Source organism: Stenella coeruleoalba (genome assembly GCF_951394435.1).
Source record: "Stenella coeruleoalba genome assembly, chromosome: 4".
Taxonomy (NCBI): Eukaryota; Metazoa; Chordata; class Mammalia; order Artiodactyla; family Delphinidae; genus Stenella; species Stenella coeruleoalba.
Window position 1 is genome coordinate 66578449 of NC_137149.1, and position 18620 is coordinate 66597068.

The 18620-nt window shown below is 38.9% G+C and overlaps 1 protein-coding gene across 1 annotated transcript in view; it reads left to right on the top strand.

Annotated features, from left to right (window-relative positions):
• Positions 1 to 18620, top strand: part of GRXCR1 (glutaredoxin and cysteine rich domain containing 1) — a gene marked incomplete at its 5' end in the record, with an annotated part of 298880 nt that overhangs the window by 271252 nt on the left and 9008 nt on the right. The window contains one exon of the mRNA XM_079920430.1: positions 16134 to 16199. Within this exon, the coding sequence (XP_079776556.1) occupies positions 16134 to 16199 (66 nt within the window). The remainder of the gene's footprint in view (positions 1 to 16133; positions 16200 to 18620) is intronic.

An 18620-nucleotide genomic window follows, 5' to 3' on the forward strand; every position in this document is an offset into this window, starting at 1 on the left:
CATTGATTAGCCCACCCTTTAAACAAGAGACTATATATTTATTCTCTGGAGTCCCTGAAACAGACCTGCCTATGTCCTTTAACAAACGACCTCTATTTCCATCTATTTGCTTTTGTTCTGCACAGGAAGGAAAATAGAGATACACAAGTCAGAACTTTACAGCATAAGTTTGCCTACCCTGAGGGCATAAATGAAATGCCGAAACACTCTGTGAGGCATAAGAAATGACAAGGTCTAAAATCTATGTTCTTTATTATCTACCATCACTTAACATTAGACAAAATGTATATTACTATCATAGTGTTTTAGTATAATAATAATAGTAATGGTAAGTATATCATTAATATTAACTGATACTATTGTTATGCACTTTCTATGTTCTATATATAACAGTGACTTAACGTGTGTTAGTATCATGCTATATTCTCATAGTGTCCCTTAAAAGTAGATATTACTTTAAAAACATATATATATTTATAAGTGACAAAAAGTGAAGTTCGGTGAAGAAAAGCATAGACTTTAGAGCCAGGTAGACTTAGACTGCAATCTTGACCTTGCCAGCTGTTAGCTGTGGGGTGATCTTGAACAAGTACTCTTAAAATACTTCTACAATTTCTTTGAGTCTTAGTTTCCCTATTTTTAAAACTAAGGATTTTACAAGACAACTTGCAGGGAAGCAGTGAAAAGTAAAAGAGTGATGCTTGGGTGGTGGTGCAGTGGTTGAGAATCTGCCTGCCATTGCAGGGGACATGGGTTCGAGCCCTGGTCTGGGAAGATCCCACATGCTGGGGAGCAACTGGGCCCGTGAGCCACAGCTACTGAGCCTGCGCGTCTGGAGCCTGTGCTCTGCAACAAGACAGGCCGCGATAGTGAGAGGCCTGTGCACTGCAATGAAGAGTGGCACCCGCTTGCCGCAACTGGAGAAAGCCCTTGCACAGAAATGAAGACCCAACAACACAGCCAAAAATAAATATAAATAAATTAAAAAAGAAAAAGAGTGCTGCTTGCAGAGCACGTGGTTAATGGTAGGTGCTCATTAAGCTTCTCTGTAGAGAAGAGGCTTCTCCTAGGGTCTACTACTGTGTCACTGCTCTCACTCCTTCCTCCACAACCCTTAAGAACTGTCCTCCTGGTATTGTCCTACCCACTGAAACAGCCAAGAGAGGAATCACAGAAGCCTTGTACTCTGAGAAAATGCCAAGCTCGCTTTCTTTGGAGGCCACAGATGCCAGGACAAAAGGAAATGATAAAGGAGTACCAAGCTTTATTCTCAATCCGGATTTAGAGACCTGAGTTTATTCATCCTTCTTGAACCTGCCTACAAAATTAGTGCCTTGATTTGCTTTTCTGGAACAGGAAATAGCTCTGTCAAGGAGAGTCCCTGGAGAAATGGAGGAAAGAGTCCAAAAATAGCTAAAGGAAATCTCTCTGGACCAGGTTATTATTGTCACTCTGATTTACTTTTTTCCTAAATCTTGTAGCTAAAAAAAAATCTTAAATTTTGGGCAGTACCCAAGAGTTTGGGTTGGCCTCCAACTCACTCTCTCTGATGTCATCCTCATCCTGTCTCTTCATCTCTACCTCTGTCTCATCTCCACATAAATCTCTCTCTCTCTCTCTCTCTCTCTCTCTCTCTCTCTCTATATATATATGTATATCTATGCACATATATACCTATACGAATATATATTTATACCTATACATCTGTATAAGTCTGTGTATCTATCTATTTTTCTATCCTCTATGTGAATCATGCATAGGTTATTGGTTTAAACAAGGTAGATATTTATTTGTCTCTCAAAGAAGTCTGAGTTGGAGGTGGTGCAGGGGTACAGATTGTCTCTTCTCTAAGAGTGATTCTTCTAACTTATTGCACCTCCCTTCAGTGTGAGTCCTCACTTCATGGTTCAGAAAAGCTCCATCACATTTTTTTCCAGCTTATGAAAAGGTAAAAAAAGACAGTAAGTATAGGATGATCTACCTGCTTTTAGGAGTATGGCTTGGAAGCTGAATGCGTTACTTCTGCTCACGTCTCACTGGCAAGGACTCAGTCTTTTGGCTGCACCTAACCACACAGAGGCTGAGAAAAATAGGATTTCACTATATGATCTGCCCAAAGAATTCTCAGGGGATTTTCTAACTAAAAAGGAGAACGGAGCATGGATGGTGATAGTGGAGCGGAGGTAATTAGTATTCTATCTACACTATTAATATAGAAGAAGGATAGTCCCCCTATGAGAAGGTCACTGCAGTTCATTTCAAAAAAGAAAGCAATTGACAATGAGTCTTTCCAAACACATCTTTGGAATTAAACTAAATGGAAAATACATTTCTTCTGCTAGTGTGCTGAAAACAACAACAAGAAGAAACAAATATTCTCATTTCCAAGGCCTGGCACAATGCTAAGCACGTAACAGGCATTATCTCATTTATTTCTTACAACCTACATGATAGAGATATTTTTCTCTTCATTGTATAGCTGAGAAAGCTGAGGTTTGGAGGGGTTAACTGCCCAAACTCACACACCAGAAAAGTAGCAGAGACAGATTTTAATCAGTGGCTGAGCCCACTATTTTTTTTTTTTTTTTTTTTTTTTTTGTGGTATGCGGGCCTCTCACTGTCGTGGCCTCTCCCGTTGTGGAGCACAGGCTCCGGACGCGCAGGCTCAGCGGCCATGGCTCATGGGCCCAGCCGCTCCACGGCATGTGGGATCTTCCCGGACCGGGGCACGAACCCCGGACTCTCCCACCAGGGAAGCCCGAGCCCACTATTTTAACCCCAAAGCTACAGCCTTCCCAACATATTCTGTTACCCATATGATTTCCTTCCCCTTAGAATTAAAGGAAGATGATCATCATCCTTATTCTCTTGTTCTGAAGACACATAATAAATGGACTCTAATAGGGATCAACCCCAGTAGAATGAAAGAAGGAATCATCTGATTCATTGCTGGATGGGTTCATTACTTTCGGTTTTCTTTTCCAGATTCATTCTCTCCCCTTCTCTAGCCTGCTCTGGGAAAACGTTACAGACTGCACCACTCAAATGCCTTTGTCCTCTGACATCAGTCAGAGGGAGGCTAGAGCAGGATATCTGAGTGAGGCAGGATACAGAGGTATTTATTTTCTTTGGTCCCTTCATTCTGAGGTGCAGTTTGAGCAGACCCTGAGTTCCTCTTGGCTTCTTTCCCACGGCTACATCTTTTGTTGGGTTCTGTAATAACAACACCTTCCTCATGAACATTAGACTCCAGTGTAGTAGCAGCTTCCTGTTTTTGCCAGCACCTGGGTGCTTCATCAAACCTGTTGGTTTACTTAATGCTGTCCATGCTTCTGTAGTTGAGCCCTTCATTAAATGCCCTTCAGTTAAACTCTTTGGACACCCCAGTTTCCTTCTGGGATCCTGAAAGATGCATTGGGTTATTCTTATGAATTGAACAAACAAAATTATTAGACAACCCCATCTTTTGCATTGTAGAACTTTATAAAAATGGGATATCTACTTTACTTCATGAACATGAACTTCACTACAGAGAAGTCTTTATAGGTAGCAACTAGGTAGGGGTGGTGCCTCAATCTTCTGATAATTTTACTGAGATAGTAATATTTAAAATAAAGTAATTTGTATTGAATGTATAAGCTTCAGTGATGAGTCTTTAGTAACCTATCTGTGTCTAAACATCCTTGGATCCCATCTGGGATTAAGTCCCATTCAAGTAGGAGCTCCCTCCTATTTATGAAATTTTAATTGACATTTTGATCAACTAATTATGTTTCTCAATAACTCTCACCATATGAATCTTTCTCAAACATTTTTCCTGCTGAGTGATTAAATATCCATGTTGTCCCAGAAAAATAATCAACTCAATTTTCTTCAGCAGTGTTTTTCACTAACTCTGCTTCCTTTTTGACTCTTTAGAGTCCTAGTGGAAAGCTAGTTAAATCCCCCATAATAAAGAATACTTTAGCCATTCTACAACTTAACTGAGAACCTTTATGGTCTGGAAAGTCCTCAAATGTTGTATCACCTTTTCTTTTTAATAAGTTACACAATTCAGTCTTTCATCCCAATGTTTTACATGAGCCCCCCCCCACCCTTATTACATTCTCTTTCACTTTATGGTGACATTACCCCAAAATAAAGTAGGACTCTTGTTGATTTGCATTTACCTTTTATTATTTATTGACTCTAGATGGAAAATGTTTGTGGACCAAATTTTGAGAGCTTGAAGTTGATTCTAAGTTATAAATGTTCTCAGGGAGTTGAATAATAATAATAATAAATAAATAAACAACTACTATTTATTGAACTCCTATCATGTATCATACAATGTTCTAGACTCACATCATCTCGTGTCATCTTTCTAACAACGCTGTACGCATTTTTATACCCAATTTACAAATAAGGAAACTGAGTCTTAAAGCGTCTTTGTCCAAGTTAAATTAATTTGTAAGGGAGGCACTAGGATTTAATCCGGAGTCTTATTCAAAAAACCTTTGGTTGCAAAAATAGGCAAGTGGGACTACATCAGACTAAAAAGCTTCTGCACAGCAAAGGAAACCTGAATATCAACATGGAGATAGCTAATATCTATATGTGCAATTTTACATAATTTTGTATTTGAGAGAAAAATACTTAGATGTTTGTATTTGTTTATTTTGATTTTTTGATAATGGTGTTTGGAAACTCTTGACCTAGCAATTCTTTCCAGAGATCTAGAAGAGTGCTAAATCCAAGCTGGTTTATACCAATCTATTGTTTTCTTCAGCTTATAAAATATATTGCTTATGCTGTGGCCTTGTGTCTTACCTATATTTCCTGCAGGGCACCAAATCAAAATACAGTACAGAATCTCATAGAAAGTTTCATTGAGTATAGCTTTTCTTATCTTGAACTGGAGAAAATGGTGACCCCAAAGGGACATGCATGTATAATGTTTGGTAACCTTATTGTCCTGGAAATTAATATCCTTCCTCCTTTCTATCTCTGTGCTCAGTTAACTATCATTAAAGACAACAACTTAATCATTACTTTATGGAGAGAACTTTCCCTAACCTTCTTGAGTAGGTTAAAATCACCGTATTATATGCTTTCACAGCATCTTGTGTCAATGTCTCTTTTGTAGTATTTATGACAGATAAATTTACATTTATTTGTGTGATCTTTTGTGTAATACCATCTCCTCCAAAGCTGTGAGTCTCTTCTTTGGTAATACATATATGAGGAAAGGTTATATAAACAGTCTTATCTTCGAGAAGCTTGTCACACGTAAAATAAAGTGGCTTGTTCACATGTCATAGCTCACTGCTCAGAATTTTAAGGTGGGAAGTGGTGACTGAGAATAGAGCTAATTTCATGTTTGGAAGGTTAATGAAATAGGTCCTTTCTTGGCATATTGAAATAACTGAATAATGCGTGGTGCTGAGATAAAAAAAAAACAAAACTGGGATGTGCTATAGCTTCTCTTTCTGTTTGGAGTCATTGCTGTGAAATCTCTCATTCGCTTGACCTTCTTGGGCACCTAGTCAGCAGAGAGGTGTACCCACAGATTGTCATGCTCCCCAGACGAGAAGTTATCATTTTCCCACTAATACAATTATGTTGTATCGTGAGCAGGAAGTATGCTGGCACAATGGAAAAAGTGTGGGTTTTGGAGTCAGCGTGACCTGAATTCAAGATCTGTCCAGGCCTTGTATTGATTAACTGAAAGGCCTGGGGTACCTTCCTTATTCTCTTCAAATTTTAGTTTTTTCTTTTCTTTTTAAATTTTTATTGGACATAGTTGCTTTACAATATTGTGTTAGTTTATACTGCCAGCAAAGGGAATCAGCTGTACATATACATATATCCCCTCTTTTTTGGATTTCCTTCTCATTTAGGTCACCACACAGCACTGAGTAGAGTTCCCTGTGCTATACAGTAGGTTCTCATTAGTTATCTATTTTATACATAGTATCAACAGTATATATGTCAATCCCAATCTCCCATTTCATCCCACCCCCTGACCTTCCCCCTTGGTATCCATATGTTTATTCTCTACATTGGTGTCTCTATTTCTGCTTTGTAAACAAGATCCTCTGTACCAACTTTTTTCAGATTCCACATATATGCGTTAATATACGATATTGGTTTTTCTCTTTCTGATTTACTTCACTCTGTTTGACAGTCTCTAGGTCCATCCATGTCGCTACAAGTGACCCAGTTTCGTTCCTTTTTATGTCCAAGTAATATTCCATTGTATATATAGAATATATATATTCCACATCATATATATATATATATATATATATATATATATATATACCACATCTTCTTTATCCATTCCTCTCTTGATGGACATTTAGGGTTGCTTCCATGGCCTGGCTATTGTAAATAGTGCTGCAGTGAACACTGTGGTGCATGTGTCTTTTTGATTTATGCTTTTCTCTGGGTATATGCCCAGTAGTGGGATTTCTGGGTCATATGGCAGTTTTATTTTTAGGGTTTTTTTTGTGTGTGTGTGTGTGTGTGCTACGCAGGCCTCTCACTGTTGTGGCCTCTCCCGTTGCAGACCACAGGCTCCGGACGCGCAGGCTCAGCGGCCATGGCTCATGGGCCCAGCTGCTCCACGGCATGTGGGATTTTCCTGGACCAGGGCACGAACCTGTGTCCGCTGCATCGGCAGGCAGACTCTCAACCACTGCACCACCAGGGAAGCCCTATTTTTATTTTTTTAAGGAATCTCCATACAGTTCTCCATAGTGGCTGTATCAATTTACATTCCTACCAGCAGTGCATGGGGGTTCCCTTTTCTCCACACCCTCTCCAGCATTTATTGTTTGTAGATTTTTTGATATTGGCCATTTGACCAGTTTGAGGTGATACCTCGTTGTAGTTTTGGTTTGCATTTCTTTAATAATTCGTGATGTTCAGCATCTTTTCATGTGTTTGTTGGCCATCTGTATGTCTTCTTCGGAGAAATGTAGTTTTTTCATTTCAAAAATTGTAATTATAATACTTAATTCTCACTGATGGTTAAAAGAGCCAGTGTCTGTAAACCACTTAACACATCACTATTATTCATTATTTTCAGGAAGGTATTAATTTTCAGAAAAAAATGATTCTAAATTAATTGAAAAATATACTAGAAATATTTCCATAGATATCTTGTCAGTCTTGGTAAACTGTGCCAAGTAATAGAATGATTAATTAATTTCCACTTGCATGGAATTGGATGTGGGGTTATATTTTAAAAGTAACAAACTCATATGTGACATTCTTAGCCAAATACCAGCCAGGAAAATATTATTTCCTAAGAATGTTGATACTTAAGGAAATATACTCCCTTTTGTGGACACAAGAGTTTCATTATAGGCCAAGTAATCATTGGAAAGCTTTTGATAGAAAACTGCAGGGAATAAGATCTTTGGAATATGTAAATGCAGTGCAGACAGGTCAGGTTGGGAGTTACCCTGGTAAACGTCTCAAGTCTCAGGATGGGAGGGATCTAAGTTTTCCCTAAAACTTGCCGACTAGGCTGAGATCCCCATCCTGCTGCTGCTCCCCAAGAGCAGAGAGAACACCATCTGATTTCCTTGTCCTGTAGGATCTCACACTTAGGTTCAGCAAGGACAAGATCAGGTGGAGGGTGGGGATGTGGAACCCCATGGAGAAGCAAGGGGTTTTGGCTATTGTATCTGCTCAGTCAGTAGCACAGGAACCAGAGGGCTCCTCCCCAGGAAACCAGCTGAGGGCTGGCCACGTGGACCTGTGGGTGGAAGCCACAGTGAGAGGTTGGAGATACTCAGCTCCCAGTTCTTTGTTAGAGAGCAGAGTTTTTTCCCATCTTAAGCACTTGGTCCACCACCTGTGCACTCGGCACCCAGGTGTCTCCAAGAGCATCGACTCTCAGGCCTTTAGTTACATTGCTTGATGTGAGCAGAGCCTGAGTTTCTCCTGAAATGTGGAATCTGCTGGATGGTGCTGATGGTACTGATGGTGCTGGAATGATTTGGCTGAGGAGAGCAAATTTCACATATCTAGGGGTAGTGTGATAGTCCTTTCCTGGCCTGTGCATGGTATTCTAAACAGTGAACTAAGGCACCCTGCTAAGGTAAGAAAAGATCTGGGAAGCAGATGTATGATAGCTGTGCTGGTACATTTATATTCTTTGGAGTCACTGGGGTACATTTTCTTTGAAGAAAAATGAGCCACATATTCTCCTTACTGCTTAGTTCACGTACCAAATTCCCTGAGGCTTCTCCCATTTTAGCTTCGCTAACTCATAAAAGAAATAGAATGTAGCGAAAGTAAAATATTACCAGTTATTGTGCTTTAGGCTTTAATGTTTTGTTTTGGTGCACTCCTTACTTTGTTCTCATGTCTGTATTCCTGGCAAAACCACCGACAAATGAAAGAATATAACTTGCCTCATAGGGCTACATGTGTTCCCTGTAACCCTGTGTATTCATTCATTGTACTTTGTTAATTTATCAAGTTGACATTCCTGATGGTGATTAAGATGATCTGAGTTATGTAAAATAAACTGAAGTAAATGAAACCCAGAACTAAAGACTCCTGTACACCTCTGCCTGACTTGCCTACCCTTAGAAACCTCACTTAATCTTCAAGGTCCACATCAAATGCTACCAACATCAGAAAGTCTTTTCCATAAGCAGATCTTTTTTCCTCCCTGCTAGGATCTCCTGGCTCATCTTTTCTGCATCATTAACATTTGGCAGTTATTTCCCATTCTACATTGTGGGTTACTTGGTTGTGTGTTTACATAAAAAAAATTGTAATCTCCTAACGCTAGGGCCTTTTTATTTTTTAAATTAGTCTTTGTGTTTTCCACCCTACCCAGCACAAAGAGAAATCCAAGAAGTATTTTTTATGTGATGGTATTTCTGTTTGTCTTGTTGATGGATCAAAAATGGATTCCACACCTATTTGCCAGGGATATGATGTGAAAAAGGCAGATGTGGTCTCTGCCTTTGATTAGAAATAATAACTTTGGGGAAATGAGCTGCTGACTGGAGTGGTGAGCAGCCTTGCTGAGCATCAGAAGAGTGACCTAATACAGCTAATCTGCAAGGACTGGAAAGTGAATTACAACAGGAGAAAATCAGACTTCCATGCAGTGGATGCTTGATGCATTTTTATAAGCCTAAGCCGTGTGGCTGACAGTGTCTTGGTGCTTCGGCCAGATGTCAGACCTGAGACTCTGAGGTGGGAGAGCTGGGTTTAGGACATTGGCCCACCAGAGACCTCCCAGCCCCATGCAATATCAAATGGTGAAAGCTCACCCAGAGATCTCCATCTCAGTGCTAAGACCCAGCTCCACTCAACGACCAGCAAGCTACAGTGCTGAACACCCTATGCCAAAGAACTAGCAAGACAGGAACACAACCCCATCCATTAGCAGAGAGGCTGCCTAAAATCATATTAAGTTCACAGACACCCCAAAACACACCACCAGACGCAGTCCTGCCCACCAGAAAGACAAGATCCAGCCTCATCCACCAGAACACAGGCACTCGTCCTCTCACCAGGAAGCCTACAAAACCCACTGAATCAACCTTACCCACTGCGGACAGACACCAAAAACAATGGGAACTACAAACCTGCAGCCTGTGAAAAGGAGACCCCAAACACAGTAAGGTAAGCAAAATGAGAAAACAGAGAAATATACAGCAGATGAAGCAGCAAGGTAAAAATGCACCAGACCAAACAAATGAAGAGAAAATAGGCAGTCTACCAGAAAAAGAATTCAGAGTAACGACAGTAAAGAGGATCCAAAATCTTGGAAATAGAATGGAGAAAATACAAGAAACGTTTAACAAGGACCTAGAAGAACTAAAGAGCAAACAAACAATGATGAGAAACACAATAAATGAAATTAAAAATTCTCTAGAAGGAGTCAATAGCAGAATAACTGAGGCAGAAGAAAGGATAAGTGACCTGGAAGATTAAAATAGTGGAAATAACTACCGCAGAGTAGAATAAAAACAAAAAATGAAAAGAATTGAAGACAGTCTCAGAGACCTTTGGGACAACGTTAAATGCACCAACATTTGAATTATGGGGTCCCAGAAGAAGAAGAGAAAAACAAAGGGACTGAGAAAATATTTGAAGAGATTATAGTTGAGAACTTCCCTAATATGGGAAAGGAAATAGTCAATCAAGTCCAGGAAGCACAGAGAGTCCCATACAGGATAAATCCAAGGAGAAACATGCCAAGACACATACTAATCAAACTATCAAAAATTAAATACAAAGAAAAAATATTAAAAGCAGCAAGGGAAAAGCAACAAATAACATACAAGGGAACCCCCATAAGGTTAACAGCTGATCTTTCAGCAGAAACTTGGCAAGCCTAAAAGGAGTGGCAGGACATATTTAAAGTGATGAAAGGCAAAAACCTACAAACAAGATTACTCTACCCAGCAAAGATCTCATTGAGATTCAATGGAGAAATTAAAACCTTTACAAACAAGCAGAAGCTAAGAGAATTCAGCACAATCAAACCAGTTTTACAACAAATGCTAAAGGAACTTCTCTAGGCAGGAAACATAAGAGAAGGAAAAGACCTACAGTAACAAACCCAAAACAATTAAGAAAATGGTAATAGGAACATACATATCAATAATTACCTTAAATGTAAATGGAATAAATGCTCCAACGAAAAGACATAGACTGGCTGAATGGATACAAAAACAAGACCCATATATATGTTGTCTACAAGAGACCCACATCAGACCCAGGGACACATACAGACTGAAAGTGAGGGAGTGAAAAAAGATATTCCATGTGAATGGAATTCAAAAGTAAGCTGGAGTAGCAATTCTCATATCAGACAAAATAGACTTTAAAATAAAGACTAATACAAGAGACAAAGAAGGACACTACATAATGATCAAGGGATCAATCCAAGAAGAAGATATAACAATTGTAAATATTTATGCACCCAACATAGGAGCACCTCAATACATAAGGCAAATGCTAACAGCCATAAAAGGGGAAATCGACAGTAACACAGTAATAGTAGGGAACTTTAACATTCCCACTTTCATCACTGGACAGATCATCCAAAACGAAAATAAATAAGGAAACACAAGGTTTAAATGACACATTAAACAAGATGAACTTAATTGATATTTATAGGACATTCCATCCAAAAACAACAGAATACACTTTCTTCTCAAGTGCTCATGGAACATGTTCCAGGATAGATCATATCTGGGGCACAAATCAAGCCTTGGTATATTTAAGAAAATTGAAATCGTATCCAGTATCTTTTCTGTCCACAATACTATAAGACTAGATATCAATTACAGAAAAAAATCTGTAAAGAATAGAAACACATGGAGGCTAAACAATACACTACTAAAGAACAAAGAGGTCATTGAAGAAATCAAAGAGGAAATCAGAAAATACCTGGAAACAAATGACAATGAAGACACGATGACCCAAAACCTATGGGATGCAGCAAAAACAGTTCTAAGAGGGAAGTTCATAGCAATACAATCCTACTCAAGAAACAAGAAAAATCTCAAATAAGTCACCTAACCTTAAACCTAAAGCAATTAGAGAAAGAAGAATAAAAAAAACCCTAAGTTAGCAAAAGGAAAGAAATCATAAATATCAGATCAGAAATAAATGAAAAAGAAATGAAGGAAACAATAGCAAAGATCAATAAAACTAAAAGCTGGTTCTTTGCAAAGATAAACAAAATTGATAAACCATTAGCCAGACTCATCAAGAAAAAAAGGGAGAAGACTCAAATCAATAGAATTAGAAATGAAAAAGGAGAAGTAACAACTGACACTGCAGAAATACAAAGGATCACGAGAGATTACTACAAGCAACTATATGCTAATGAAATGGACAATCTGGAAGAAATGGACAAATTCTTAGACAAGCACAACCTTCTGAGGCTGAACCAGGAAGAAATAGAAAATATAAACAGACCAATCACAAGCACTGAAATTGAAACTGTGATTAAAAATCTTCCAACAAACAAAAGCCCTGGACCAGATGGCTTCACAGGTGAATTCTATCAAACATTTAGAGAAGAGCTAACACCTATCCTTCTCAAACTCTTCCAAAATATAGTAGAGGGAGGAACACTCCCAAATTCATTCTACGAGGCCACCATCACCCTGATACCAAAACCAGACAAAGATGACAGAAAGAAAGAATACTAGAGCCCAATGTCACTGATGAACATAGATGCAAAAATCCTCAACAGAATACTAGGAAACAGATTCCAACAGCACATTTAAAGGATTATACACCATGATTAAGTGAGGTTTATCCCAGGAATGCAAGGATTCTTCAATATATGCAAATCCATCAATGTGATACACCATATTAACAAATTGAAGGAGAAAAACCATATGATCATCTCAATAGATGCAGAAAAAGCTTTCAACAAAATTCAACACCCATTTATAATAAAAACCCTCCAGAAAGTAGGCATAGAGGGAACTTACCTCAATGTAATAAAGGCCATATATGACAAACCCACAGCCAACATCGTTCTCAATGGTGAAAAACTGAAACCATTTCCACTAAGATCAGGAAAAAGACAAGGTTGTCCACTCTCACCACTATTATTCAATGTAGTTTTGGAACTTTTAGCCACAGCAATCAGAGAAGAAAAAGAAATAGAAGGAATCCATATCAGAAAAGAAGTAAAACTGTCACTGTTTGCAGACGACATGATACTATACATAGAGTATCCTAAAGATGCTACCAGAAAACTACTAGAGCTAATCAATGAATTTAGTAAAGTAGCAGGATACATAATTAATGCAGAGAAATCTCTTGCATTCCTATACACTAATGATGAAAAATATGAAAGAGAAATTAAGGAAACACTACCATTTACCATTTCAACAAAAAGAATAAAATACCTAGGAATAAACCTACCTAAGGAGACAAAAATCCTGTATACAGAAAATTATGAGACACTGATGAAAGAAATTAAAGATGATACAACAGATGGAGAGATGTACCATGTTCTTGGATTGGAGGAAGCAACATTGTGAAAATGACTTTGCTACCCAAAGCAATCTACAGATTCAGTGCAATCCCTATTAGACTACCAGTGGCATTTTTCACAGAACAAGAACAAAAAATTTCACAATTTGTATGGAAACATAAAAGACCCCGAATAGCCAAAGCAATTCTTGAGAAAGAAAAACAGAGCTGGAGTAATCAGGCTCCCGGACTTCAGACTATACTACCAAGCTACAGTAATCAAGACAGTATGGTACTGGCAGAAAAACAGAAATATAGATCAATGGAACAGGATAGAAAGTCCAGAGATAAACCCATGCACCTATAGTCCACCTAATTTACAACAAAGGAGGCAAGAACGTACAATGGAAAAGACACCCTCTTCATTAAGTGGTGCTGGGAAAACTGGAGAGCTACACGTAAAAGAATAAAATTAGAACACTCCCTAACACCATACACAAAAATAAACTCAAAATGGATTAAAGACCTAAATGTAAGGCCAGACACTATAAAACTCTTAGAGGAAAACTTAGGACGAACACTCTATGACATAAACCACAGCAAGATCCTTTTTTATCTGCCTCCTAGAGTGATGCAAATACAAACAAAAATAAACAAATGGGACCTAATGAAACTTAAAAGTTTGCACAGCAAAGGAAAGCACAAGTAAGACGAAAAGACAACCCTCAGAATGGGAGAAAATGTTTGCAAACAGAGCAACTGACAAAGGATTAATCTCCAAAATATACAAGCAGCTTATGCTGCTCAATATTAGAAAAACAAACAATCCAATCCAAAAATGGGCAGAAGACCTAAACAGACATTTCTCCAAAGAAGATATACAGATTGCCAACAAACACATGAAAGGATGCTCAACATCACTAATCATTAGAGAAATGCAAATCAAAACTACAATGAGATATCACCTCACACCGGTCAGAATGGCCATCATCAAAAAATCTAGAAACAATAAATGCTGGAGAGGGTGTGGAGAAAAGGGAATCCTTCACTGTTGGTGGGAATGTAAATTGATACAGCCACTATGGAGAACAGTATGGAGGTTCCTTAAAAAACTGAAAATAGAACTACCATACGACCCAGCATTACCACTCATGGGCATATACCCTGAGAAAACCATAATTCAAAAAGAGTCATGTACCACAATGTTCATTGCAGCTCTATTTACAATAGCCAGCACATGGAAGCAACCTAAGTGTTCATTGACAGATGAATGGATAAAGAAGATGTGGCACATATATACAATGGAATATTACTCAGCCATAATAAGAAACGGAATTGATTTATTTGTAGTGAGGTGGTTGGACCTAGAGTCTGTAATACAGAATGAATTAAGTCAGAAAGAGAAAAACAAATACCGAATGCTAACACATATATATGGAATCTAAAAAAAAAAAGTTTCTGAAGGACCTAGGGGCAGGACAGGAGTAAAGACACAGACGTAGAGAATACACTTCAGCACATGGGGAGGGGGAAGGGCAAGCTGGGACGAAGTGAGAGAGTGGCATGGACATATATACACTACCAAATGTAACATAGATAGCTAGTGGGAAGCAGCCACATAACACAGAGAGATTAGCTTGGTGCTTTGTGACCACCTAGAGGGGATGAGATAGGGAGGGTGAGAGGGAGATGCAAGAGGGAGGAGATATGGGGATACATGTATACCTATAGCTGATTCACTTTGTTATACAGTAGAAACTTACATACCACTGTAAAGCAATTATACCTCAATAAAGATGTTATAGAAAGAAAAAAAACAAAAAAGAACCAGACCATGCTGACACCCTAATCTTGGACTTCCCACCTCTAGAACTGTGAAAAATAAATGTCTGTTTTCTTTAAAAGAAAAAAAAAAGAGAAAGAATAACTTCTTCCTTCTATGGCCTCTATGGCTGCATGTTGAGAAGTAGAGTGGGAGAAGGTAAGAAGAGGCTGGAAAGGAAAGGAAAATGGGGTAGTTCAAAGAAACATGATTAGTTTGTTGGAAAGTGCGTACATCATCCCAGTTCTCATTTTCACAGTAAAGTTGTTTTTTTTAAAAAAACATCTTTATTGAAGTATAATTGCATTAGAATGGTGTGTTAGTTTCTGCTTTATAACAAAGTGAATCAGCTATACATATACATATATCCCCATATCTCCTCCCTCTTGCATTTTTAGGTAAAGTTCACTTTTTTTCTTTTTTTTTTTTTTTGCGGTACGTGGGCCTCTCACTGTTGTGGCCTCTCCCGCTGTGGAGCACAGGCTCCGGACGAACAGGCTCAGCGGCCATGGCTCACGGGCCCAGCCGCTCCGTGGTATGCGGGATCTTCCCGGACTGGGGCACGAACCCGCGTCCCCTGCATCGGCAGGCAGACTCTCAACCACTGCACCACCAGGGAAGCCCAGGTTCTCATTTTTAAGTAGAGTCTTACTCCATTGACTCTGGAGTAATTCCCCTGTCTGTGTTCAAATTCCCACTCTGCTTTCTCTCTGGGTGACCTTGCAATTGTTATTTAATCTCACAGAGGCTCAATTTCTACCATTAAGTGAGCCTAGCACATCAGATTAGATGATGTTGGATGCCTGTCTCCTATTTGTGCTTAATTACTGTGGGTGGTTATTACTTTTATTATCATTATCATTATTATTAGCTGCTGTTATCTTAATAGCATTAAGGAGGGCATGTCCTTAAGGACATGGATTCTAAGGATTCTGAGTGGGGCATGTCCAGGACTGCCTGGAACAGGGCAGAGGCAGCCCAGGCTGGGGATTTGCTCAGAGGCTTCCTTTTCCAGGTGGCTGGCTTAGGGTCCCTGAACAGCTCTGAAGGGTGTGCTGGAACCTTCCATCTCGGGACTTCGTCTGACAGGCATGGATGGACTTCCCAGTACTCACCTTCTGCTGGCAGTCCTCCTTTTGCCCACAATTAGCCTTACTAGATGGGAGAGTATGTGAAAGGAGAGAGAAATTTCCTCTCCTCTTTGGCCTCCTGGCTCTGAGTTTACTTAGATCTGAAGGGAAAAATCCTGTTCAGTATTTTGTGAGTTAAACTTTCCTGGCTAGAACTTTGTTTTCTCAAATACTAACAAAATGGATTTTCTTTCTCCCCTACCCTCTCTTGTTAATAGGGTGCTGAGAAAATTTTGTCAATGAATGAATCAGGAGAACTGCAAGACCTCTTAACCAAAATTGAGGTAATTGTGCTTTTAGCAACTTATTTTTAGTAATCAAAACATTCAACACACTCTGATTGTAATTGAGTTTTCCTAATTGAATTTTTCTCTGTGTTCTTACAAATATGTAACAGGATACATGTGGCGGTTTTAATTTGCTACCACCTACGGTGAGGTTTCCTCCAGCTAGAGTGACTTTAGTGTTAGTGTCTAACAACCTCATAGTATTAGGTGAAAATTCCAGTTGGCTTTATTAGAGCCTAATTCTCTGTTATAGAGATGTTGATGAGGTGTTTCATGTCAGGCCGTTATCTTGAAGCACATATAAAATTTTTTATTTAAATTATTTTATTTTTCCTACAGACCAGCTCATCATTTCTAAAGATTAGAGAAAAAGTTATTTCTCCAAAAGTGCACCTTTTAATTTTGTTCCTATATTTATGATGACAACATCTGAGAAATACTTATTCAAATATATGATGTATCAAATGAATATGCAACCAGGAAACCCTTAATACCTCTCTGCTCCAGTATTTGATCAGCCTACTTCTCTCTATATGTAGGATAAAATATATATATATTTTATAGTCTAAACTGGGACACCTTGAGAGTGAAAAGGGTGCATTAATAATTATTCTGTGGCAGTGAACCTGAACCCAGACTTTCCCAGGGGAACTATGCAATATGGTTACATGGTATCTATTGTGCCACGCCAGCTCTTTTTGGTCCAATCTCCTTTGCTGACCTCATTTCTGATTCTCTACCATTCCTTCCACTTCGTGGTTTTTTACCACCATTCCTTTGTGCAAGCCTGCTATTGTTCCATTTCCTCATTCCCCTTCACCATCTTCAAGGCCCATCTGCAGTATCACCTCTTCCCCACATCATTCCTGATCTCTCACACCTTTGCATTCCTGTATCCCTCTTTTTCTTAGGTGCTTATCAAAGTCTTTTAATTTTTCTATTACTTGTCTTTGGGCATTTAATTCATGTCCCAAATGAACTATATACTACTTGGTGTTAGGAATCATGTTTTATTCATATAGTAATTTTACCGAGAAAGACAAACACAATGAGGGTGTGTACTTGATAATCTAAAATTCCTCTCAGCTCTAAAATCTGTATGGGTGGGTTCATTTCTTTCCTTTTGTCCCTGTACTCTACTCCAACTCCATGAAACCATCAATTTGGGTTAATATGTATGTTTTATTTAAGTGATTTAACTTGGTTAATATGTATTATTATTTTCTCTGCACATTTTTACTCTTACAAATGATGTCATGTAATGTACCTAATTGTGTTTCAAATTATTTTCTTAGGCACTATGCTTTTAAGAACCATCGATATTGCTATGCGAACCTTTAATCCATTTCTTCTAACTGCTGTGTACTTTCCCACAACATCACTGTTGAATAGAACTTCCTTTGATGATGGAACTCTTTTATATCTGTACTATCCAAAACAGTAGTCACTGGCTGCATGTGGCTGTTGAGCGCTTAGAATGTAGCTAGTGCGACTGAAGAACTGAATTTTTAATTTTATTTAACTTTACTTGATTTAAGTTTAAATTCAAGTCAAGTAAAATTAAATACAAATTTTAAAATAAATAAACTAATTAACCATATCTGACCGAGGGCTCCTACTTTGGACAATGCAGCTGCATGGAGCCCACCCAATATTTTTTATCTACTCATTTTTTCCACTGATGTCCTCTAACTTCTCCCTCAAACAGACAGTGCTGCAAGGAGCAACCTTGACCATGTTCGCTTGTGGATTTCTCTGAGAGTAGGAATCGCTGGGTAATAGCTTATGCATATCCCCAGTTTTTCAGGTAGTGCCAGATGGCTCTCCATGATGCTTGCAGCATCCAACACTCCCTCCTGTGGAGAAAGCGGTTTCGTATGTTCCCACATTCCTGGCAATGTTTTACATCGTTCTCCAATTTTCTGTTGTCTGATTTTTGCCAGGGTAGTAGGTATAGAGAGATATTGCCTTATCATTTTAATTAATGTTTTTCTGATAACCATTGAGTTTGGGCATTTCCTTGTATGCTTGTTAAATTTTTAAATTTCTTCTTCTGTAAGTTGTGTATTCTTATCCTTGCCCATGAAAAGTGTTGGAATTGTCTTTTTTGTTGTTGTTGTTGATTCTCAGAAGATCCTTCTATATTCTAGATATTAGCTCTTTTTGGGGGGGGGGTACGCAGGCCCCTCACTGTTGCGGCCTCTCCCACTGCGGAGCACAGGCTCCGGACGCGCAGGCTCAGCGGCCATGGCTCACGGGTCCAGCCACTCCACGGCATGTGGGATCTTCCCGGACCGGGGTACGAACCCGTGTCCCCTACATCGGCAGGCAGACTCTCAACCACTGCGCCACCAGGGAAGCCCCCTGTGCCAATTTTTTATTATAGGAAATCCCCATATGTACCTGGGTCTTTGTCTG